This window comes from Parasteatoda tepidariorum, chromosome 9 (genome assembly GCF_982258835.1).
Source record: "Parasteatoda tepidariorum strain Cologne lab strain chromosome 9, Ptep-v5.0, whole genome shotgun sequence".
Classification (NCBI taxonomy): domain Eukaryota; kingdom Metazoa; phylum Arthropoda; class Arachnida; order Araneae; family Theridiidae; genus Parasteatoda; species Parasteatoda tepidariorum.
In genome coordinates, this window is record NC_141763.1 from 20,647,461 (window position 1) to 20,674,525 (window position 27,065).

The window sequence follows — 27,065 nt, forward strand, 5'->3', positions numbered from 1 at the left end:
TTTTTCCTTTTGATGCTGATCCATGCACAATACCATGGAGTGATGACGTATGCATTAAATCGATATTTCGCAATATATCCTAACAAGATTTGAACTAAACAAGATTTATTCAATTTTAAGCAAATGTATTATTTATTTATTTCAATTACTTTATTGATTTATTTCAATTTTAAGCAAATGTATAATAATACACTGTGGCAGAATTTGTTCTAGCTATCGGCAACAAAATCCTCTATCATTATCTTTCTGCAAGATACTTTTGATAAAAACAAACATATATGTTACAAATTTAAAATAAAAAAAGTGATGTGTTTTAAAAAAAAAAAACTATTTAATTATTTTTAATAAAACATGTAATAATTCCTTATTCTAATATTATGGGTGATATTCTTGCATTCTGTGGAGGGGGGGGGCACACAAATTATTTCCTTCTTCGCATTTTGTAAATAATTACCACAATAAAAAATATAATTCAAAATCATGAAGTAGTAGCAATTGCCTAAAAAAAGATCGACGACAAAATCATGTGAGTTGGACTCCTCAAATGCGGGTTTCATTTCGAAATGATGTTGTTGTAATAAATAATATTGCATAAAAAATATCAGATTTAAAAACAATGGAGAAATCAATAGCAATAACTGCCAAAAATTCAATAGAATTATTGCCTTTAAGAGCAAATACTCAAATGCACAATTCGAATTTTCCATATTGTCTGAAATATATCTGGATATTTAAAATTCATGGGAAAACCAATATCAGTAACTGCTGAAAATACAATCGATTTACAATACTATCGTCGTAAATTGAGTGTGACAAAAAGTAATTATCAAAACGCATGATTCAAATATTACGTGTAAATTTCGGTAGAAAAGATAAATTTTTTTTCCCCTTTCCAAAATAAAAAACTTTCCGCAAGAAATCTGTCACGTTCTGTGACAATGTTGCCGTGGTTCTGCCACAGGGATGTAATACGTTTTGTAATTACAGAGTTATCTGCAATCCAAAAACCCTGTAGAACAAATTGGAGTACTTTTTTTCTAGAGAATTAAAATTTGCAATTAAGATAGTGTAATTTTTGTTTAAGATAGTGTAGGTATTCTCCAACTTACCACCTGGGAATGAGACAAGGAGACTGAGTTTGCATTTACGAAGACATCTGTTGAAAACGCTTCACCCTGCAATATTAAAATTTTCTGATTAGTATTTCTAGAAATATATGACCATTTTAATTCTTTTAGGTCACCCTACATATTTATAATGCTAAACATAAGTACATCTTGTGCATTATTAGTTTTTTTTCTTCATATATGCACTACAGCTCCCTATAAGCAAAGGCTGTTTCAGAAAGCTTCCCCCAGTGAATCTTATCAAACGCTATAGTTTGCCAAAGATTGATCTTTAATGTAGACTAAAAATTCAATTTCAAATATTAAAGTTTTATAGAAAACTTTTAGAAGTAGATTGGAATTTGTTATTAGACAAATGTGAACGTATATTTCTTCAAAAGTATTGTAATAGTAACACTTGCATCTGATTCTGAATATTACAATAAGATATCTATAAAGAAAAATAAATAAAAAAAATTTCCATATAAAAACTTACTAAAATTCCTGATGTATTTTGAAGAACATTATCATTGAATCTGAAAAAGAAATAAAAATATTTTATCAAACATTTATTAAAACATAGATATCAACTTACCATATATCTCTGTGGGTAAACCCCAAAAATTTGATAAAAATAAGGAGGTTGACTTATACACCAGTATCAAAGGTGGTTGCTGATCATGAAATATTGATGCATTATAAGATAGATATGAATAAATGTGTATCAATTTTTTATCAAAAACTTTTTCTAATACCCGCATTAAAGACTTCAAATTATTAGCCAGTAAATTAGCCAAAGGCAAATCTTATTTCTTATGATTGATTTTTTAATAAAGACTTCAAATCAAAATACAAATCTACTATAAATTGAATTATTTTATAAAATGAAACTCAAATCAAGAGTTTTTTTGCTGTTGCAGAGGAATGAAAGAACAATGAATGAAAGAAAGGATGAAAAATGTAGATATTTAATAACCTTTGAGGGAAAGAAATACGAAAAGGTTGGATTAATTTTAGACTAGAGCAGTAATATAAGGATAAAACTTGGCAACATCATGTTATTGTATATGCTATTGACACATTATTGTCCCGAGCAGGGCCGTTTTATCCATAAGGCACTGTAGGCAACTGCCTAGGGGCCCCGCCACGTTCAGGGGCCCTGTGCTACAGAGAAAAAAAATTGACAATGTTTCTTAAACAGTAAAAATTTAATTCGAAATTTCAATGACGATTGTCTTGCTCTGTACATTACATCGACGCTATTTTAGTACATTTCTGAACGCATTCCAAATTAGATATTAATATTATGGTAGTTAGTTCATATATAACGCAGTAATATAATCGCAAGCAATTTTATCGCGGTAATTTTAACGGCGAGTAATCAGATGACTATACAGCAAGAGCAGCTTTTTTAACACAACACGCTTGAAAAACGCGCAAAATTCTACATTGTGAATACACACTTACTGTTCTGGTACCTACCATAGGTATGTATATTCTATGGCCAAGCTACCAAAGAGTATGTAAAAATAAGGTTGGCAGTACTGGTTCGTTCGTCGCATGACTGGGGAATTCCCCGATCCGCTAAATACATACGTTGTATTGTGTCATAGACAACATTTTTGAAACATTTTTAATGTAATCGTTGAATTTTCACTTCGGCTGAACGTTTCCTTAAATTTCTTCTCATACAGAACCACAAAGGGGAAGAACTAGCCACCGAGAATTGAAATTAATTAAAAACTGTCTTCGTTCAACTATGTCTCAAAACCGTTTAAATTCATTGGCCTTAATGGCAATTGAAAATGATGTATTGGAAAAGGTTAACTTGCAGGATGTCTTGAACGATTTTGTAACAAAAAAAGCTAGAAGAGTTAATATTTAAGCTTATTGTATGATTTTTTTTAAATGCATATATTAATTACTTATATTCTTTTCGTTTGATTCAATATTTTTATTGAATAATGTGATAATATACTATATATAATATACTGTGATATATAATAATTAGGAAGTTAGAAGACGGTAGGGGAGGGGGCCCGAGACGAGCATTGCCTAGGGGCCGCGACATGCATAAGCCGGTCCTGGTCCCGAGGAAACATATTTTCTGCAAAAATATATAAATGATAATATGTATCTTGCTACCACATAATCTGTTTTATTGACACAAACTGTAGGAAAAATCTGTCACATGATATCATGTACTTCGACAGCAAATAAGGTAATCTGTATTTTATGACAGTTTGTCTCATGCTTATATAATATAATTCTAATTAGTTATGCAACGTATCTAACGGAAATTACTGTAATTGAAAAAAAAAAAAATACAGGATTTATTCAGAAAAAATTCCCTTTGACCTTTTTTATTTCAGGATCGAAGAAAATATATAGTTTTCTTTTCTGTATGAGAAAATCATAACAAAGGTGGTGAATGCTTAGCGCAAACCCAGTACATAGAATGCATTTCCTCATTTTCTTTACATAAAGGATTTTTTCAAGTTTTTTTTTTTTTTGGAACAATAAATTAAATTATGTTCTGAAAAAAATTATGAATGGATAATTTATTCAAGAGTATTTCAAAAAATATATGGAAATCAAAAATTAAAAATTTTAAAACATATCATAAGACTACAGCTTTAACATGCTGACTCTCACAGAAAATTGTCATCACTCCCATTTAAATAATTCAAAATTCCACACTTTTCAAAAGATTTTTTAGGGTCAAATGCATCATATTCAAAACAAATAAGGGTATTTTTAACTTTAAAACATTTTAAGTTTTAGTCTTTTAGGAAAAATTTGCTATCTTGTAATCAAAAATAGGGGTCAACTTACGCATCAGCATATACAGAATATATAATAAAAATATAACAAATCCTAAATAAATTAGGTACAAGAGAAGTCATCATTTGATCTAAAAAAAAAGAGGCTTTGTAGTCAATAAATGGGATTAGAAATCCCTATTTCATTAATGCATTTCACTATTATTGTCAAACTGCTCAACAAAAAAGATTTGCTAACAAGACAAGAAGATTTGCAAGAAGAACAAACTGCTAGATTCATGACAGAATTGTAAAAAGGATTTTTTAAAAATAATAGCCCAACAGAGAGTTCCCATTAATAAAAAAAAAAATTTAACAACTCTAAATTTTACTAAAAAAATAAAATCTTAGTCACATTTCATTTAAACACATTTTTTCTCACTTAGAAAGAATAGTTCTTTTATTCATTGAGAAAATCTAAAAAAGAACTTAATTTTCGAAATTTTGTTTATTGACTTGATATTGCTTATTGATTTTCTTTAGCTATATAGTAATGAAATTATAATGAATTATTGAATGATTGCAATACATGCTGAAACTATTTATTGGTAACTTCCCAGGTCATTTTTATGACTTGTTGCAAGTTTGGGATTAAAAAAGAACTGCAATATACTCCACCTTTTACAGGATGCAGCAGGACATAATTTAAAAAAAAAAAAAAAAAAAATTTAAGAGGTCCATAATTATTTCTTATACAAAAAGAATATTATACAACAGTACAATACCTTTTTAAATTATATTTAGCAGCTACATTAATAAACTAAAAAATGAGAATTTATTTCATTTTAGCAATGGGGAAATACATATAAGTAAAACATTTTCTAAAATACAGGGATGAGAGTGGTCAGAAAGTAAAAAAGAGGAAATTCAAGAATGAATATATATATGAATATATATATATATTCATTCTTGGATTTCCTTTCTATATATATACAAAAATTTGACAAAAAAAAGTGAGATTTTAAAACTTCTAAACCATGTGATTATAAATCCTGATGATTAATTTTAAAATTGTATGAATATGAATCACATGCATGATTTTAAATTGAGAGGATATGAATCCCTATATGAGGCTTTTAATTCACGTGAATATGAAGCTCTATATAGAATTTAAAAAATGCGAAAATACAAATCATGATTTTTCGATCACGTAAATAGAGAATAACGATGCACAATATTTGAATCACATGCATGATTTTAAATTGAGAGGATATGAATCCCTATATGAGGCTTTTAATTCACGTGAATATGAAGCTCTATATAGAATTTAAAAAATGCGAAAATACAAATCATGATTTTTCGATCACGTAAATAGAGAATAACAATGCATAATATTTAAATCGCGTGAATGCGAATCCCAATGTCTAATTTTTAAAGCACGTATGAATACGAAAATCGATGTTTGATATTACAACCGCAAAAACGAATCACGACATTGGATTTTAAGCTAGTGTGAATACGAATAGCTACATAAGGTTTTAAAAGCACGTAAATATAAAACGCGATATTGGATTTTAAAATGTCGTAAATAAGAATCATAATGTACGATATTTAAATACCGTAAATTAGAATCACAATGCGCAACTTTTAAATCAAGTGAATACGAAAATCAACGATTGATAGTAAAATCACGTGAAAAAGAATCGAGATATTTGCAAAATCTAGACTTGGGATTTCTAAAAGGCTTGTTGGTATTGTTTTTGTTCAGATATAATAAATAAAAATTTACAAGATTAATTGAATGAGCAAATATATATTTTCTCCGCAAATCTAATAATAATTTTTTTTTCGTTTGCTTTCACGCCAGAAAACAGGAAGCAGCAACGTCTGAATTGCAAAAATACGAGCTATCCAGCGGACGGATAAAAATACGGAAAATCTTATTTTCCGTAATTAAAAGTCGAGAAAATAACTAAAATCGGTAAAAATGCGGAAGGGTTAGCAGCTAGGACATAGTTTTAATTTTCTGTTTATCTCTGAAAATCGTAAATAAATATAAATTCCTCATAAAATATTTTAACTTGTTCAAAAAAAATTATCCGAGGAAATTAGCGGAAAAAATGGAGAAATCTGAAAAAAAGTGGAAATCCACGAATCCGCGGAAGAATCACATCCCTGAAAATAGACTATTAAAAACACTTTACATTACATAAACAAAAAAAGTCAGTAATGTTATAAATTTATAGAAAAAAAATAAAAAGGTTGGGTCACCTTCTACAAATTAATTAACTCAAAAAATCAACTACAAATTTAAAATTTGTTATTTTAGTTTTCATGACTTCCTAAACAAATAAAAGATAACACTAACTTCAGAATGTAGCATTAACTTCAGGCATCAGTAGAAAATTTTAAACTTGAAGATAAAAATTTACACATAAATATATATACAGTTAAAATCAAGACTTAACAAAGTTAAATCAGGGATTTAAATAAATCTATTGTGCAATATAAAAAGTATTTGCTTCAACAATTGAAATATATATATAACTTTAAAAGTGATGAGATTTTTTTTTTAATGCTTAAGAATATAATAAATTAATTATTCCATTGAATATAAGTTTGTGCTTAGATTGAATCTAGTATCTGTTAGTAAACTGTTTTAATTATGATTATAAGAACAATATAAAAATAAAATATGCATCAGTATTTTTATAAAGGTCAGAGAATATGTCCACATTTTTAAATTATCAAGTATGTGATTTAAAATACAGTTATTATCATTAGTTTAACAATAACTTAATTTTGAATAATAATTTTACAACTTAATTTTGAATAATAATTTTACTTAAGTAGTACGATATACTAGACCAAGCATGCACAATCTAATTGCAAAAAATTATTATAATTAAAATTTTTAAATAATACATATCTGTAATAATTATTACTAAAAAATTTTATTTTATAATTTTACTTTATTTTCTAGCAAACATTAGATATTCATAGTAAATATATAAAAATTTCACTAATTGTAGTTATTGATCATTATTAACAAATTATTATATTATTAACAATATATTTCACGTTTTGGGAGTGGAAATTTAAGTATCCATCAAAAATGCATTCAAAAAAGTACTTTATATTTAGATTTTTTAAAATTATAATTCTGTATTTTGGCCGCTGAAGGCCCTCATAATATTCTCATAATTGTTTTGTTTATTGTTTTAAATATTAATAAATATATTTTTGCAGCTGTTTTACTTTGTTGATATAAATCAAAAGCAGTAATGCACATGACACAAGTTATTTACTAATATTGAAGCATTCAATTAATCACATTTCTTTTCAATCGTCTTTTTGATATTTTTATTATTTTGCATTTTCCAATGTGTAACAATTATGTTTTGAACATAATTAACAAATGATTATTCTTACTTTTCTCAGAGAATCTAACCTTTTTATACTCTTTAAAGGTAAACAATATAAACTCATTTATTATATTGAAATTAAAGCAAGATCATTGCACATACGGCTCATTCCATTAATCCTATCTTCTTTTTTCAATTAATAAATAATGTCTAAAATATCACACTAACATATCTTACACCTACTTAAATAAATGCAGCTTTGATAACTGTATTTGTAATGGGTTAAAGAAAAAACTTGGACATTTTTTTTAAACGAGACCATATGATATTTCTTTTAAAGACAAACTACAAATAAAAAAAAGAAGTACAATTATCTTTATTCAAGTTTAATAAATGCAAATTTCATAGGAAAAGAATAATTAATATCATTTTTAAATTCAAAATTACTTTGTTCAGGGGAAATTGTGAGCTCAACTAAAAAAAATCCTGAAATTTTTTTGAGTCAAATCATTAATGGCACATTTCAAAAAATTAATGTCTTTATAAATTTAAATCAATGATATTTCTAAAACATGAAATTCTAAATAAATTAAATGCAGCATAATTTAAATGAATAACTATGTGTAAGTTTACTTTTATCTCTAATAACATTTATTATTCTATCAGAAAAAATATTAACAAATATTAATAAAATATACAAGAATTTTTATACATAAATGTGATCGATGATTTTTTGAAATTTCTGGACCTTGGATTTCCGGAAACTTCTGGATCACGGTTAGAGAAAAATCCGCAGATCTGGATTTTACCCGTAGAGCAATCATCTCTGTTTAAAACAGAAAACCATAACAGTTCCTAGTTCATTACAAAATAATTATTATGAATCTTCAAAAAAACACTTAGTAGGACATTTGGTAATTTAAAAAGAAGAAAAAAATTACTTACAGATCCAATTCATTTATATATGCACTGCCATTCAACTCATTCAATGTCTAAAAAATTAAATTAAAAAATTAGATTCCAGAAAATTATAATATCTAACAGCAATTAAAACTATACACTAAAAAAATAAAAAGTAAAAAGGGCGTTAATAATCAGGTTAAGAAGGAATCATGTTCCCACTTAAAAACATAAATGCTAAAGAATTAGAATTTAGATGATAGATATAACTAGGTATTTCAGAAAAAAAATTTATAAAAGTTAAAAGAAATTTTTTTTAAATAATTTATTACAAGGACGATGAAGGAAATATCATTCATGAAAAGTTCTTCAAACTACAAGAATTTTGATGCATTCCAATTATTATAGCAATCATAATAATTATTATGATTGTGAGATGCATATGATTGCATCCAATATTACACGTGGACATATGCATCTAACAAAAATGGGACAGTTCAATCTTTTCAATTTATCTTGTGTTAAGAAATAATTAAATAGTAAACAAATTATTTAATCATATTAACTTACAATGCCATATTCTATTGGATCTGGTGACTGATTCTCAATAAACCTGTAAAAAAAATAAATAATATACATATATATAGATAGATATTACAAAAATACTTGCATAAATTTAATTTTTATAATTGCAATATAATTTTATATGATTGCAAAAATATTTACTTTTTACAATTGCAAAATAAATATATATATTTTTTTATAGCTGCTAAAACATGTGCAGTGGTTGCCTTATACTCCGGTGCAATTCGGTTGGTTGACAAATTAAGTTTTACGATTAAGATTATGAAGTTTTATAATTTTAGAACAGTTAATAGATTGGACCTCTTAATGTTAATTTTACTTTTTACACAGTTCCTCATATCTTGAAAACTTTTGACTTGAATTGAAAAATTTTTGTACACAATTATAAAACTAGTTCATTCAAAAGACAATTCAGTGCAAAAAAATAGTTTTTAATAATAATCGAAAAATTTTAAATTGAAAGGTATATATAGCTTAAAATCATTTTAAAGGGGTGTAATTTTATATGGCAAAATACAAAATTTGAATGAAATCAGCCAATAATTCCGGAGTAATCAAATTTTAAAAAAGTCATTTTCAAAATTGGATTTCCACTGAACTATTGGACCGATTTCATTCAAATTTTGATTGTGCAATAAAAAATTACATTATTAAACAATTGTGGTTCCGTTTTCCTTCACGTTACATGGCCAGTATTAATGAGTAAACACTTATTTTGCTTTATACATGTAACCTGGAGATGTCTTTAAATTGAAAGAAGCACTGACATATGAATATGTAACTGGCATATGAATAAGATATAACAATATACTTTACTGTTTAACTGCAGTTTAAAAAAATGACATAATTAATCTTTTCCCTTTCAAATCCATGCCAGGTTTTAGAATTATATTATTTTCAACTTATGTAATAATTTCGACCATGCGTTGCCTAGATGCTCTAACCTGTAAAGTCGTAAACTGTATTCACTATAATTAAGATTATTTTATTAATAAATTCTGAAGTCAGTCTTAAAGCACTACACCTCATTTCGATTCGATTAATTTTCCTTTTACGATTAATAGTTAATCTAATGGTAAGTGAAAATTCTATTTCTAACGTTGTTTTTACTATTCTATTTGTTAAAAAGTTATATTAATGAAAGTTATAATAATTGTTAATTAACTTAAATTTTACATAATTTTAAAATATAAGTTCAACAGTCTGTTTAATGGTTTTACAAAATAGATACCTCAAATGAAAACATTAAATAATTATTAACAATTATTATTTTTTACATAAAATTATTTCTGGATAAATGTATTTTATACTTGTGTGCAAAATTTTTTTTGAATTACTTAACATAGTTCTCAAAATATGCTGAACTGATCTGTTGAAAAAAGAAGGTATGTTTAATCAGAGAAAATACTCTCTTTTGTCTGGTAGCTGGAGTTATTTTAAGTATTGTAACAAGTTTAAGTAGTTCCCACAATACACTCTTTACTTTATTTAAGTTTCCTATATTCAATTATATAATTTAAAATACTTACGAAACAAATGTATTAGAAAATTCATCTTGTAAATTTGATGCAGGATTCATTTCCTTCGACTGCTGCCTTTCAGCCATTCCCTAAAAATAGATAAATAATTAATATCATTCTTTTTACACGTTAAAAAAATTTACTTACTTTGGTCTAACTGAAAATAAGGAAGAGTTAATCACTGCACAGTTATACAGTATAGAGATGCACACAATATTTAAAAAACATTGATTTTGTTTCAGCGAGAAACAACCAATTTTCTTTTTTTTTTTTTTAAAGTGAAGATGAAAAGTGAAGTTGCCAATGTATATTATCTTATGTAAGCCAAGTCAATAATAAAATATTGATGGCATTTTAGATAAAAGTTATAACTTTAATCAATAAAAATATAAGAATATTTGAAGGTCTTGGACAGTATAATTAGCCACATTTTCAAAAGATAGTTTTTAAGAACATTTTGGATAAAAAAAAAAACATCAATTTCCCAGAAGTTACTATGATGTTCTTGTAACAAGGTGTAAAGGAAATGAGATGTTAAATTAATCTCTTTTTCCGTATAATAATTTTCAAAAAGATCAGTGATAGAGAAGTTAGGAAAAAGTGATATGTTGAGTATTTTTGGAATTTGCAGTTTATTACAAGCCTTTATGAAAATCTTATTAAAACAAATTCTAATCAGACGATTTTTATCCTATTCCACATAATAGAGGTCAGTAAGAAAAAAAAACGCTACTGGACTTGAAAATTTGTGGAAGAAACTTTATTGTAGATAAAACATTTGTCAAGTAACTGAAAAATAATTCACTCAAGTAGATGAAAAAAGTTACTGTTTATGTAATAGCTGTTTGCCATTGCTAAACAACTGCCCATGTCTCATATTTACATTTATAAACTGTTCCGATGACAATAATTGTCACCAATATGTCTTTTGATAGGAATTATCTTGTCGCCAAACAGTATTATACTGCTTTATGAAAACTATTTTGAAAATTTTTAATACTTTTTTTTGTTGTCTTTAAAATGTTTATTGTGCTACTTATTAATCAATGATTTCCAGCATATATATTTTATCTATTTTTTTTTCTCTTTTTGAAAGAATTAAGCCTGTATATATACATAAACATTGAAAATGAAAAGAGATATTGATCTATGTTAAGCTCTTAAATTATCAAATTTAATTAAAATAAGATTTTTAATAAATAATGTCACAAATATTTTCAAATAAACTTACAGATTTAGAAAATAACATAACAGAAATAAATAAGCACATGAATAAATTAACTTAATGAGAAAACACATTAAGTGCTTTTTCTTTTTATATGTGTTTCAAACAGCAACTAAATAAATAAAAACCAGTTCCTGCATAAATAACATACTTTCAGATTTCAAGATACCTACATTACTTATACAATAAGCTGAAAATTATTTTACGAGAAAAAGTCATGATTTTTTTTTCTTCCAATGAAAAGAAATTTCATGCTCTGAGTAATTCATAAAAATTTAAATTCATAACTAAATGATAATTAATTTCTGATTTATAATGAAACCTTATTTGTTGGCCCTTAGAAGGGCCTTTTTTTAAAAAAAAGTCACAGAAAAAAGAAGTTTGAACAGTACAAAGCGTAAAAAGTACCAAGACCGTGCAAAGTACACAACAAAAACTGAAGTACTTTAAAATTCTATGATTTTGTTGCTCAGTGACATGAAATGTACCCGTTTTTTGCTTTATACTCTGTTTGAAACAATGTGCAGTGAATTGAAGCAACCATAATGCAGTGTTTTTATATTTACCTATCACATCTTCGTGCCATCCAAATTGCATAACTCCAAACTGGTCTGTAACAGTGAGAGATTGCATTTAGTTCTGTGAAAGAGAAAATGTGAAATTGCCAAGATAACTAGTCCAGTTAAAGAGCTCAAACAAAATGGACTTTACTATTCCTTTAACTACAATTAAAACTTATTAAAGAAGCTAAAAATGTACTTGCATGTTATTACTTAGAAAAATTATTTATAAGCAAAGTATAATTATTATGTTAGAAAAATTACACAGGAAAAAAATAATTTAACCAAGGTCCATATTAATTTAGAATTAAATTTTTCAAGAAAAAAATTATAAACTTATATTTATTTAAATAATAAAAAGAAAACAAAACAAATGCATTAAAAACTAAAGCAAATATTTCTCCACTTAATAGTCTTTTTTCTTATTCAACTATTTTTTAAACTTCCTACAAAAAATTATTGATCATAAATTATCTATTAATGATTTTAGAACAATTTTGAGTTCAAAACAGACTTTTAACAATGTCATTAATATTAGTAGCTGAACACAACTTTGGCCCCCTTATTGTCATTTCACCTAATAATTAAATTTTTTACTTTTACTTGAAGCCTCAAAATTCGACTTTTTGTTCAAGAACATGTAACAAATATTGAATTTGGTTAAACAGAGCTGTAAGCTAGCAAACATCACTGATATTATCCTTTAAATAATTGGAAATAATATCTAATGCTAAACCTATGCAAAAAGTTTATTTTTTAAACTGCTCTCCTGAGCAGATTAAAAGAAATTTTTTAATGATTTTCAAGACCAGGGTTATAACGGCCCCTTGCAGCCCCAGTCAAAATTGAAAGTTGTTTGTACAAACAATTCTAGAGTTATAATTAAAAAGACACAACAAAATGGTGATACAATGAGAGAGAAACAAGTCCTCAAAACAATGAACAATTTTAACTACAATTTGAAAGACAAAGAAACTGCTCATTTGTACATGAATTTCCACTGCAATTTGTTGTAAAAATAATAAGAGTGACTTTCTCTATTTTAAGATTCTTTTAAAGATACTCAGTATCTAAGGAATACCCTAAAAATTTTATTGCAGATAAAAATAAAACAATTGAATAAAAGAAATTAACATCAAAATTAGAAATAAAGAAATAAATTTGAACCCTATGAATGATTCTGCATAACTAAAAATTAATCGAATGATAATGCAAGATTTTTTTAAAAGATTTGCCTGAAGTTGCTTAGTAATTAAGGTTTAACCTAAAAATTTTGAAGCTATAGCAAAAATGCAGAAATTTAGTAAAAGAAATAGTAATTAATATCATAATAAATTGTAAATTATGAATAATTTTGTAAAACTAAAAGTTTTAAATATTGTATAAAGAATTGTATTTTCTAAAATATTTAATCTGTCATTAAACAGTAAAATATAATTCCCAATTACAATAAATATAAAAATTATAAATAAAAGTTTAATACTCTAAAGAAATTATGAGAAGCAACGCATGCAAATTAAATAATTTTGTTTTAACAAAATTAAAAAAACTATTTCAAAAGGTCATTTAAAATATAAATAAAATAAACCTAATGGTCAATTTGAAAATAGGACATTAAATGCACTTTTAATAAATAATTGAAATAATAACTTGCAAGTACCAATTACAGAATTTTTTAACTTTATGTATTGTAACATAAAATCCAAAAAAAATTAAATAAATACTTTACTTTTTACCATGTTTATATATGTATCTGATGGTTGCTTTAATAAACTGAGGCAACTGACACAACCATTAAGATTATTCTTTCTTATATGATTAAAAGTCTCTTAAGAAGCAATTCCTCATTTCTCAAAGCTAGGCATATCATAGCTCAACAGTTTTAAATGCAATATCTTCATAATTTCTTTGATTTTCTTCCTTTTATCTTATAGTAAATGCTACAAGATGGCTGAGAAGAAATTCAATAACTTCTTGTCTTTCATTTCCTTAATTTAATTCTTGATTTGTAATTGTTTAGTTCAACGAAAAAGAATATCCAAAGCAAATAGAAAACTATTTCGAAAGGAGAAAGTAAAGCAATAGTTGATGGTTTAATTTTTCTTCTTCTTTATTCAGCAGTGAAAAGCTCTGATTTTCCAAATGACTTCCCTTCCTTTAAAAATATACTATGTTAAATGCCTCGAAAATAAATCCTCAAATGTAAATAACATTTGACGAGCATAACTGGTTAAAATATTATTCTTTATAAAGATTTGTTGATTTTCCCATTTAATAATTAAGACTATTTAACTTAGTTACTGCATTTCAAACAATAAAAAAATAATGACATCAGATATTTGAAATGGCATTGATAATTTAATGAGTTCATTTATCTTGTTTTTCAAATAAGAAATAATTTAGAAGATACTGGATAATGAGTCATTTGATGAACTGCTTAGTTGATCATTTAGAGATTTAATTGCTCATGAGTATAAATTTAGTAGAAAATACAGAAACTATGCATAACATAGCATACTATTTTGCAGATAGTCTAAATATACATATTGAGAGGCATAAATTATACATATATCAAAATGTAATGTTTTATATTTATAGACAAATGCATCAATTTTTAAAATACTAGGAATATAGTGCGTATTCTGTTCCTTAAAACTTTTTACTTAACAATTGAAACATTTAAATCAGCCAGTTTTTGCTTTTTCAGTTTATCTACTTGTTTTATGATTTTATTCGATTTTTATTAATCAGCAATGGGAAGCTTTGAAATTGAAAAACAAATTTTACTATAGAAGAACAAAATTCGAATCACATTAGGAAAATTCTACACTTGAAAACTGCCTCTATCCATTTCTGGATTTTTATAACTTGTTAGAACTGCTGTGATATATTTTTTCCAATTGATTATTTAGTTGATTAAAATAAAACAACCACCAGCATGTTACTTCTCATAGCAAAAATAGCTATCATAACATTTGTAGAAGCAAGCAAGCAAACTGTAGTGCTCTATTACTTTTGCTAAAAACAATCTGATAACAAAAGACAAAAAAGAATCTATATAAAAATTTCATATTTTCTTTTTCAAACTTTTTTCAAAAATCTTCCCACACAAAATATCAAATTCTTCGTTTTTAGATTTTCTTGAACAAATGGAACTTGTTTCATAGTTCTTATGCAGAAAAAATTACTCCAGTAAATTGTCAAAATCTGTAAATTGTAAAATGACATATCTTGATTTCTGCATTACTTTTATGTTTATATCTTTGTAATGAATCAATGGACATCAATAACAAGTTTTTCTTTCTTTGTCAAGCATGCATTTATAAATAATTCTAATTATAAAATGATTTTTACTGCACATTCTATACTCCTTTACTTTATTGATATGTTTTACTATCTTTCTTTTCCATTTATACTTCCTTATCTTTTTAGTTACATATTTTATATACATTTCACTATCTTTGATCTAGTTACTAAGAAGTAATGTTTCATATTTTACTTAAATTAGATCCACTTATTCAAATGAAAATATTTGCTAAACCAGTATTAACTTTATTTAGACAGAGGCTTATCTTTTCCTAATCTTCAACTTCTTTCAGAGAAGACAATTTAATAACAGAAATAAAAACTTTTTTTCACTTTATATTTGATGGATTTGATATTTTAAAAGTATTAAACAAATCAAATAGTGCTGTAGCATGTTTATATCACTATATGCCTGAAGTGAAACATATTTTTTAGTAATAAGAATAGTAAAATTTCTTATAGACAAGCTGTAGAAAATAATCAGCATTGCTTCAATCTTTTCAAAACCTTAATATTTCTAGAATCGTATTCATTCATATCATTCAATCGTATCATTTTATTCTTCAAATTGATGTAAGAAAACAAAATAGTTAAAGTAGTGTTAATTGAAAGAGATTAGCTGTAAAAAAACTGAATAAATCATAAATATTAACATTCCTAAATAAATGTATCGATAAATAACATACCTAAAATATACACAGATAAATATATAGACCATTTTTATTTTTAACTGTAAATTACAACAGCTTCTATTTACGTATATAAAAAAAGCATTTTTTTTAAAAAAAGAATCAATATGGGAAAAGATTCGCCAAAATAATTTAGATATATGAATGTTGGATGATACATAAAAATCTAAATCTAGACGAAAATGTTAAGTTATATTAAAACTATATTCAAAGAATAATATTATACAGAAAATTGATAAAATTAGCAAGCATATTAATTAACTTAAATAAAAAGAAAGTAATAAATAAGAAAAAATAGAAAAGTAATAAATAATAAAAAAATAAATAATAAAAAAATTATAAATTTGCGTAAAATATAGAGCATTTAAATATTTCAAAATAATATATGCAGAAAAAATGTAACTCAAAATGAAGGCTGATTATAAGATAAATGATTGGTTCAATGATCAAATTAATTTACTTTTTAAAAATGTTAAAAAATATAAATAATCAATTTTCAATTATATTTTGTTTAATTTGCCAAATATATTCGTACTTATTTACTTCAATTTTGCACTGCTTTATTTCATCAGTTTAGACAATTTTTTGAAAGGAATAGAAATTAAAATATTAGTTTTTAAAAGAAAAAATTTATTAAATTACTTCATAAATGAATTTTTTTTAATTTGCCAAATAGTTTCTTATTTATTTACTTATAATCATTCAACAAACCCACTTTTGAAAGAAGAAAAAGTTCATTTTGTCTCTGATAAAACCCACCACTATGAGACGAAATCAAATTTTTTTTTCAACGAAAAAAAAAAGCTACATTTCTGTACTGCTTTATTTCATCAGTTTAGAGAAATTTTTTGAAAGGAATTTAAATAAAATAATAGTTTTTCAAAGAAAACAAACACATTAATTAAATTACTTCATAAATAAAATGTTTAAAAAATTTTGTTACACTAAAGTGAATGAAAATAATTAAATTTACAGAGGAAATAAGATCAAAAAGGAATTAAGAAATTATCATCTACAGAAATTTCAACCTACTTTGAAATCAGCCTTGAATTTTGTAAAGTAGAAGAAAATTACCAATTAAAGTTTGTTCAAAAACAGTTTTAATTAAAAAAAAAACATCAAAAGCTTAAAATACGTAAAAATTTTAAGAATATAACGACTTACTTATGTCATACTCCAAACTAAACAACCTGGTTATTCTTTTCATTTATAAAATAGTCTTGCAATTGGACAAAAAACATTTGAAAAGAGAATAGATATATTTATAACTACTAATTTACCTAAAAACATTAACAGGAATAAAACAGTGAAACTGAGGTGACGAAAACCTGAAACATGAATGAAAAAAATAAAATCCATCAAAGTATCAATAAGTACTTTGCATTAAGTATCAGCAAATTAATACAAAGCATCAATTTTAATGAAAATTTATGCAAGAGAAAATTTAAGCAACAATAAGACAATGCTAATTTATGAAACCCAGTTGCAAGTTGCAGAAGTAAAAAATAAAACTAATGGAGTGTTATAATTTTTTTTTTCATACTCCAAACATTATGGCTGATATTTCAATCAAATCAAATTTTATACCAAGAGTTCTCTTTAGCATTAAATATCTTAATGTAAGATAAAATTCTCACAGAACCTAGAAAATTTTCAAAATATAAATATTTATTCAAATTTCCAGCTTGAACAGCTTATTACTTACTAAAAGAATGTTCAAAATTAGACTTAAACTGTTAAAAGAATTCAAGCAAATATTAAAAATGAAACACGGTATTGTTTATCAAAACCAGTCAGACCGACCGAAAATCTTTCTAAAACACTGTCACTAACAAAATGGCCATCTTTAATCAAATAAATTTAAACCAGAAACCAAAAAATAACAAAATATAGCAAAGTATTCAACCTTTGGGCCTAACAAATTATTTTAGAATTACTATAATAATTTTTTTTTAACATAACAAGAACTCAAATTGCTAACAAAAACATAAATGGAACAAAATGAGCACATATTTCAACCTGATTTTTTTTTAAAAAAAACAACTCTAAAAAATAAAAAATTGCTTGAAAGAAATCAAGGGACCAATAAATAGTACATTGTTGCACAAAATTACAATTAACAATGCAGCAGCAAATGTATAAAATGAGACAATGAAAAATAAATCCAGTTTTGTCTTGTAGGCTTATAAATTCATTTGTTAAAAATCAAACTTCAATTCCTTTCATAAGTTAAAAGCAACAGATATCCAAAGTGATGAAATGCTAAATGGCTTAAGGATATTGAAAATTAAAGCAGTAAACTCCAAATGATTTACTAATCTAGACAACAAAAAACCTAAAATTTAATTAGCAATATACCTGATAAAAAAAAGTCACTATTTAATTTTGTGTATTTGAAAACTATACTTAAAAATACACATTTTTTTAAAAATCTCCAAGTTAACAGTAAAATTTTTACACTATAAAATATTTTGTTAGTATGTAAAGCAGTTTGTAAACTAGAGAGCAAATAAATCAGAGTTTACTGCTATACAAACCTTATAATATGAAGATCCAGGACTTCTAATTTAATACTTAAAATAATAACTTAAAAATTAATTCTCTAAATATAAAATAATAATGAATTTTCCTGAGCTAAACTGCTATATTTAGAAATAAAACTAACATTTCAATGTTAGAGCTCTATGCCAATATTAAAGCTCTATGTCAGTGAACACTATTAGAAATATCCAAAAATAAACAAGTACAAGAAATGATTGTGTAAAGAAAAAATATGTTTTTCTAGAATTATAATTTTATATTAAATATCAAAATAAACTTCTCTTTATAACTCACTTTACTGCCTACTGCAGCATATACACCAACGGCCACTAAAATTTCATAGTAATTACAAAAGATTTTAACCACTGGTTATCTTAGTATTTAAATATCACTTTATGTTGTAATAATATCTTAAGGAAGATTTTGGTATCTCCGTATAAATAAGTTTTGGTGACTTTCGAGCAGTAATCTGCGAGTGGTTAAAAAAAAATTCCATGAAAGCATTCAGAAGGGTATAATTTGTAATCACCCCCAGAAAAATCTTTACATTTCTTTTTTTATTTTACAAGTGAAAAATCTCTTTTGGCACCTGGGAGATTGTAGTTGGCATAAATAGAAACTGATATGAAAATATTTCAATACCTTTTTTTTAATTTACTAAATTTACCTTAAAACAATTTAATCAGTACTAAATGTAAATAACTCAAATTATATAAAAGGCTAAATAATCAGATAATTCTGACACTAGACTAGAATTTTTTTTTTAAATATCTGCCTTATTTTATGACCAGTGGACAAAAATATCTTTCAAAAATCATATATATTGATGAGTATACAATAGCCTCTTTGTAAATATATATAAATTTAATGAGAAATTTTCTTTTTAATTTCTGTTTTATTTTATGACCAGTGGACAAAAATATCTTTCAAAAATCATATATATTGTTGGGTATACAATAGCCTCTTTGTAAATATATATATAAATTAAATGAGAAATTTTTTTTCTAATTTCTGTTTTATTTTATGACTAGTGGAGAAAAATATCCTTCAAAAATCACATATATTGATGGGTATACAATAGCCTCGTTGTAAATATATATATATTAAATGAGAAATTTTTTTTTTTTTTAATTATTTTTTTTTTTAAATTTCTGTTTTATTTTTTATGACCAGTGGAAAAAAATATCTTTCAAAAATCATATATATTGATGGGTATACAATACCCTCTTTGTAAATATATAAAAATTAAATGAGAACTTTTCTTTTTAATTTCTGTTTTATTTTATGACCAGTGAACAAAAATCTCTTTCAAAAATCATATATATTGATGGGTATACAATAGCCTCTTTGTAAATATATAAAAATTAAATGAGAAATTTTCTTTTCAATTTCTGTTTTATTTTATGACCAGTGAACAAAAATCTCTTTCAAAAATCATATATATTGATGGGTATACAATAGCCTCTTTGTAAATATATAAAAAATTAAATGAGAAATTTTCTTTTCAATTTCTGTTTTATTTTATGACTAGTGGACAAAAATCTCTTTCAAAAATCATATATATTGAAGGGTATACAATAGCCTCTTTGTAAATATATAAAAATTAAATGAGAAATTTTCTTTTTAATTTCTGCTTTATTTTATGACCAGTGGACAAAAATCTCTTTCAAAAATCATATATATTGATGGGTATATAATAGCCTCTTTGTAAATATATATGAAATAAAATTATATTCTTAATTACTTTTTATCAGCATTGAGCAAATGAGAATCTGAAAAAAATTTGATAGAAATATTCTAATAAAACTACTCTAAATACAAAGAAAGCTGTGCTTCAGCTTTAAAGCTTATGAGATAAACATTTTGACCTACTAATCTACAAACAAACCTACTACTTTAGAAATGCCAAGAAAATTATCTCCATAAAGTAATTAACTCCTACTAATCCATTGCAAAACTTGTAGATCACCCAGTTATAATACTCATAACTCGAAACAGCTATTCCTCCAACAACATTTCATACCAACAACCAATGCCATTCATTGCTAACGTAAATGTCCATGTCAACTATCTCTGAAAGAAAAATCTATAAAAAAAAAATTTCTCATGAATATTCGCAATTTTAAAAATGAGATATTGGTTTGGTAGTAAGTAAAATTACGCCTTACTTACTTTTAGCTTTAATGATAAATTTCAAGTTAATTTGAGTCATTAAAACAAAATATTTATTTAAATCTAATGAAAAATCTTAATTCATTGATTTCTTAAATTCTTATACAGTTATAATCTCGATTAAGTTAAAATTTTAAAGTAAAGGGCTGTTCAAATATAATATAAGCATCAAAGGTTACCTGATATTACCTAATTGATGTACATAACCTGATTGATGTACATAGCCTTTCTTCTTTAAAATTTTATTTTACTTGTGTCATACTTATTTTATTTAAATAATTTTCTTTTTTTTTACATATTTATAAGTTAATCAAACGTTTAACTAGTTTTGTTAAGCTTTAGATCTTCAATTATCTGAGCTTTGGTCAAATTAGCGAGTGAAAGAAGGAGAGAACAAAAATTTCATTAATTCAATTTCAAATTTTTATAAAATCTTTTTTTAATATTTATATACAGTGAATTCGCGATAACTCGAATCTGATAGGACTGACGAAAAACTTTGACATATCGGAAGTTCGACTTACCGTTAGTTTCGGTTTTGGACTTTCAAAATATTGTCGGATTATTTAATTAATGCTTATTAATTACAAATATATATATATATATATATATATATATTTGTAATAGCTTCTAATATACTTGTAAATGCTTACAATATTTAAGATCATTTTTCTGACAAGTCATTTACGATAAGACTGCTTGAAGAACGTTATGATACCCTGGTCCATCGGCTGCAACTTTGCTGTTGTGTTTGGCGGGAGAAACTGCAAGTTTACTGCTTTCAAATTAGGTAGATCACTATGCGCTGTGCATTTATCCATTAAGAGTATCACTTTTCTTTTTTTAGCGAAGAATTTCCGATCCAATTTTCTTACATAGTCTTCAAATAAAACTGACGTCATCTAAAACTTTTTGTTAGACTTGTAATCCAAAGGATACGTTTTTACATTCTTAAAACATCGGGGATTTCGGTATTTTCCGATAACAAGTAAGGGCATTTCCTCCAACTAGGACAGTCAAACGGTCCTTGCTCATTTCACCCCCTGAGCAGTTTTCATCCTTAACATAGTCTTATTTGGAAGACATGTAAAAAATAAGCCCATTTCATCAATATTGAAAACATCATTTTATCTGTATCCTTGAAGTAAATTTGGTAACGTTTCATTTAACCACTGTTCATATACTACAAGAGGGACAGCTTTAGCTCCTCCATGAAGATTGCGAAAGACATTGTGTGTGTGTTGCAAAGGAAGGAGCAAGATATCAGCTCCTAGGTTTTTCTTCTTGCTTTAAAAGATCCCAAAAAAATAGAGGTAAAGGGAGTAAAATTCGAGTAATCGAGAATAATTAACATGAAATTGAAGATAAAAGGGTCAGGACCTCATAAAAAAAATCGAGTTATAGTAATATTCGAGTTATCGTACTTCGAGTTATAGCGAATTGACTGTATAACCGTAGCTGAACAGCCGACCCAATTTTATGGGTTTATGACTACTACTGTTCTTCTCCGTAGCCTTGTAATTTTGAACCCAATCCAGATGACAAGGGAACTCCTGGATCAAGTATCGGGAGAAATTTGCCTTCGTGGAGGACTTTTTGATGGAGCTAACTCGAATTTGCAACGCATGGAGAAGAAGACCACGAGAACCCCCCACGGTTAGCCTGGCAGCAAGGGAACTTTAATCCATGATCTGTCTATCACTGAGGATATTTCACGTCAGCACTGTGGTTGGTGCAAGCCGGAAGCGGAATTCATACCGACTGGGATTCGAATCCAGCTCGCCGCATTGGAACGCAAACGCTCTATCCCCTGAGCCATCACGGCTCTTTATAAAATCTTTCACAAATTCACATTACTTATAAGTTAAATATGTAAAAACTCATCTAGGAGACAAATTCTGTATCGGTACCTGCACAAAAATAACCGCCAAGCTACTGCAACAACTGGGCAATGGCTTACAAGAAACTTTTAAAAAAAATGGTCAATTTTGAAAAATTCACAGCCATTTCCAAACATAGCACAAGTTCTTTATATTTTTGCAAATACTAAAATGTAGTAGAAGTTTACAGGTTTTGATACAGAAATATCCCCACATCTAATTACTAATTATTATTAAAAGTTATGAGTTCATCAAGATTTAGGTATCATATAAAAGTTGAAACAATTCAAATTAACATCCTTATTTTGCTAAGTAAAGTTTTTTAATTATAATCAAAAGTTATGAGTTTATCAAGATTTAGGTATCATCTAAAAGTTAAAACAATTCAAATTAACATCTTTATTTTGTTAAGTAAAGTTTTTATCTTTAAAACTAGTGATTTAATTTTTAATAATAGGAGTGAAAATTAAATTTAAAAAAAACTACTAAAAGTATGTCATTTTTTAATGACTGCTTGTAAGTAGCAGAGAATTGAATAAATTTGAAAAATCCAAAGATACAAAAGTTTTCTACAAAAAGTGCAAATAATTGAAGGGTTTAAAAAGAAAAACACCTGAAAAATATAATAAAACATTCACAAACATATGATTAATTGATCAAATGTCAGATAAACAAATAATAATAATATAATAATAAATAATTATAATAATAAATAATTATAATGCTAAAAATAGCATTCTCCATTTGATAAGAAATTTCAACAGCATATTAAAATGAATGCTAAATATATAAATATTTGAAAATAGTGTATGGGGAAAAAAAGAAGAAAAACATATTCCAGAATATATATGCAGTATTGACTGGAAATGAGTTAAATCCAATATTTATTGAATATAGTGGTATTTTCAATAATTATTATAAAATAATTTAATAATAAAAATAAAGAAGTTATTATTAAAACTTCAATAGAAAAAAAAAGTGTCAGGTTATGCATGACTCATTGTACGTAGGACATATAAAAATTATGCTTGTGAATTTGTATGTGCTTAGTTCCCAAATAGCAATATAAGGTTTTTTTCACCCAACAAAAACCTTTTCATGTAAACCTAAAAAGGGTTTTTTACACGGTTTTCGTGTAAACCTTCTAACCTTAAAACGAGGTCTACGACAATCTGCTCTATTCTACGCACATTACCCTAATCCAAAACCTTGGAAAACAACCTTCTGCCTAACAACCTTAAAACGAGGTTGTCTTAGGGTTTTCAAGGCTGAAAAAAAAACCTTGAATAAAGCTAGTTCTAAGGTGAAAATCATCTTAAATCTACATAATTATAAGGTTTCCGTTTGCAGCGTTTCGTATGCTCAGCTAAAATCTACCTTGTCATGAGATTTTCATTGACAATGCAATTTAATACTATTGTTAGTGTACGTCAGCTAATACGTCATTCTGAAAGTGACGTCATCTCTTCCACGGTTGTATGACGTTAGTATGACGACGCGTTTCATTATTTGTTTTATATTTTACTTCTTATAGCTTCTCAATCCAAGGAAAATTCTCCTTTTCATCAATTTTGCTCGATTATTTTGGGGAAAAATAATCATTTTTTTATCAGTTTGACTTACTTTGCAGTTAGAACTTAGCAATTTACAAGTTAAAATATCGTTTAATAAGAATTTTATTTTTTTATTCAACGATTTGATAAAAGAAAAAAACAAAATAAATAGAACATCTAATACTTAAAGAGGGTCTGCGTATTTTTTTTTCTCTCTTATTCGGAATTTTATGTGGTGTGAGAAGTTTCGATGAGTGTAAAAGTGCTAATGCAGTTTTTTTGCATGTCAGGGAAAATTAACATGAAATATCTTCTTTTGTCAAAATAAATAAAATGCAACTGATTATTTATCGCTTACTTAATATGATCTGATAAATGTAGGAAATTTAATGATAACAAAATATTTTTTTTAAAAAATCGTTTAATGTATGTAAAAACTCCAAACATATTTTTTTAATGCACAACAACAAATAAATATTATGATTATCGTAACAATTAATAAATGACAAGTGCATTAGTACAAATTAGATATGTCATAATTAAATTAGGTACTTTGTTAATATACAGAAATATTATCCGTATAATAACCACTAGTGAATGACACAAAACAAATATACCATAATTAAATCAACTATTTCGTCAATACATAAAAAAATGATATAGGTATAATAACAACCAGTAAATACACAACATATTTAACAGGAATTAGCGAAACAATCTTCATTCAAATAAATTACTTCCTCGTCAGATATACTCCTTTCTCTGAAAAATAAGATGAAATTTTATGCATATACACATAAATTGCATATACGTACATAGACACAAAAGTATATTGTACTTACAAGAATGCATGCGTACGTTATATGTGTACAGCTGCATACAAACGTATAAATAAAAACACGTGCATACACGCGGGCGTACGCAGTATATAATTATATATATGTGGTTACTTTAAATATCGTTGTATGAATAACATTGCTATTAGGTAGTACATGCATATAGTACGTGCACACGTGAGTACATTGTGTGTCATATGGACGTAGAAAGAATAAATTATTTGTACAAAACAAAGAGCAGACCACTCTGAAAAATTTTTGATCTAATGATAGGTTGATTTTGTTGGTCTATGTCGCACTAACGATGAACAATGGGCTATTGGTGTAGAGTTGGGAAACATTCCTGAGGATGATCCGAAGACATGTCAACACAATTTTGATCCTCTGCGGAGGGGATGGATCGCTTGCTTCGGTGACGACCTGCACGTGAAGTCGAAAACTTAATGGTTGAAAAGTTTAATTAGGATTGATACCGGACACCTTTGCCCGTTGAACAAAGCGATCACCCATCCACACACTGACCGTAGCTAGTGATGCTTCGGTGTTCTACTGGGAAACGTGTCCTAAAGTTCACTCTACTGCGAGATGATCTGATGATCGGTTATTTACGTTCTAGGACTCAATCTTAAGGGTTCGTAGGATCTCAAATATGTTAATTAATTAATGCAAACGATATTTTAAGTTATGAAATTAGACAAAAATAAAACGTACTTTCTCTGAAAAACGTACCTTTTTTCGACGGATGCACATTTCTGACCCACAAAATATAGGGGGTAGCCGCAATCTGGGAAATATGGTCCCAATAATAGTTTGGTCAAAAGAGCCGTCCAACGGGTATTCGTAATCCGAGATAAATCGTCCCAATAGTGTGGTCTGAGTCCAAAGCTTAGACCCCTTAATGTTAATTTTACTTTTTGCTTATTTCACCATGTCTTGAGAATTTTTTAAACGTGTAATTTTGCATACAAATATAAAATTCGTTTACCCATAGATAATTCTTTGCAAAATATAACTTTTAGTAAATATTTACTTGCTTTATTTTATTTTTCAATAGCCGACAAAATTTTGAATGGTAAAGTATATATTTTTTTATATCATTTTAAAGAAGGAAATTTTAAATGGCAAAATACAAAATTTGAGTGAAAGGGATCGAATAGTTCCTGAAAAATCGAATTTTGAAAAAGTCACATTTTTAGGAGTTATTCATTTCGTTCAAATCTTGCCTTTTGCCATTTAAAATTTGTTTAACTTACAATTCAAAATTTTTTAGACTATCATTGAATAAAATAACAAAAAATAATTATTTTGAAAGTTATATTTTGCATGGAATTAGCTTTGGACAAACAAATTTTCTAATTGAGTGTAAAAAAATTTTCAATTCACTTAAGATGCTCTCATGATGTAGTCTCATACGTAAAAAGTAATATTAACATTAAGGGGTACAAACTTCCGCTCTTCTGACCATAACTATTGGGACTATTTTTTCCCAGGTTGCGGCCACCCTTATAATTTGAGAGTCAAAAACCCAAGATACACCAAAAAAAGGTATGTTTTTTCAGAGTATGAAAGTACGTTTCTGTGTCTGATTTCGTAACTTAAAATATCATGTGCACTAATTAATTAGCATATATGTCATATTCTCGAACCTTTAAAATCGAGTCCTTGAATGTGGAGATACGATCATTAGATAAAAAGTTATTTAGAATGGTCCGTTTATTTTTTGCGTATCGTACATACGTATATGTACCTTAAGTAGTACATATAAGAATGCATATTCTTATGTACGTTAATTCACATATATGTAGATACTCACATACATTATATGAATGTTTGTATATATAATATAAATATGTATCTATGTAAATGTGGGTATATTTGTACGTACGTATGTTTGTACGTATGTACACAATTTATATATGTTCAATACATGTACGCATGTATTCATGCTCTATGTAATAACGATGTATGCACTTATGTATAAACAGGGCTCAAAAAAGGGAAAACCCTGAAAAATTTTGATCCATTGATCGGGTTTTAATCTACTACGACTCGATCTTATTGGGTT

The 27,065-nt window shown here is 26.5% G+C and overlaps 1 protein-coding gene across 11 annotated transcripts in view; it reads right to left on the reverse strand.

Annotated features, from left to right (window-relative positions):
• The window catches only part of LOC107437065 (cellular tumor antigen p53), a 75,919-nt gene that overhangs the window by 43,191 nt on the left and 5,663 nt on the right, over window positions 1-27,065 (reverse strand). Inside the window, exons 2-9 of one of the 11 annotated variants that reach the window (XM_087150997.1) lie at window positions 20,452-20,645; window positions 17,299-17,346; window positions 12,030-12,074; window positions 10,248-10,327; window positions 8,704-8,746; window positions 8,179-8,225; window positions 1,603-1,642; window positions 1,110-1,175 (exon numbers count right to left, since the gene is read on the reverse strand). In XM_087150997.1, coding sequence (XP_087007123.1) covers window positions 1,110-1,175; window positions 1,603-1,642; window positions 8,179-8,225; window positions 8,704-8,746; window positions 10,248-10,324 — 273 coding nt within the window. In that variant the 5' untranslated portion in view covers window positions 10,325-10,327; window positions 12,030-12,074; window positions 17,299-17,346; window positions 20,452-20,645. Of the gene's footprint in view, window positions 1-1,109; window positions 1,176-1,602; window positions 1,643-8,178; window positions 8,226-8,703; window positions 8,747-10,247; window positions 10,328-12,029; window positions 13,030-13,759; window positions 14,179-17,298; window positions 17,347-20,447; window positions 20,646-27,065 lie in introns of those variants that run through there. The other 10 variants (XM_087151001.1, XM_087150998.1, XM_087150999.1 and 7 more) reach the window with 10 other exon arrangements.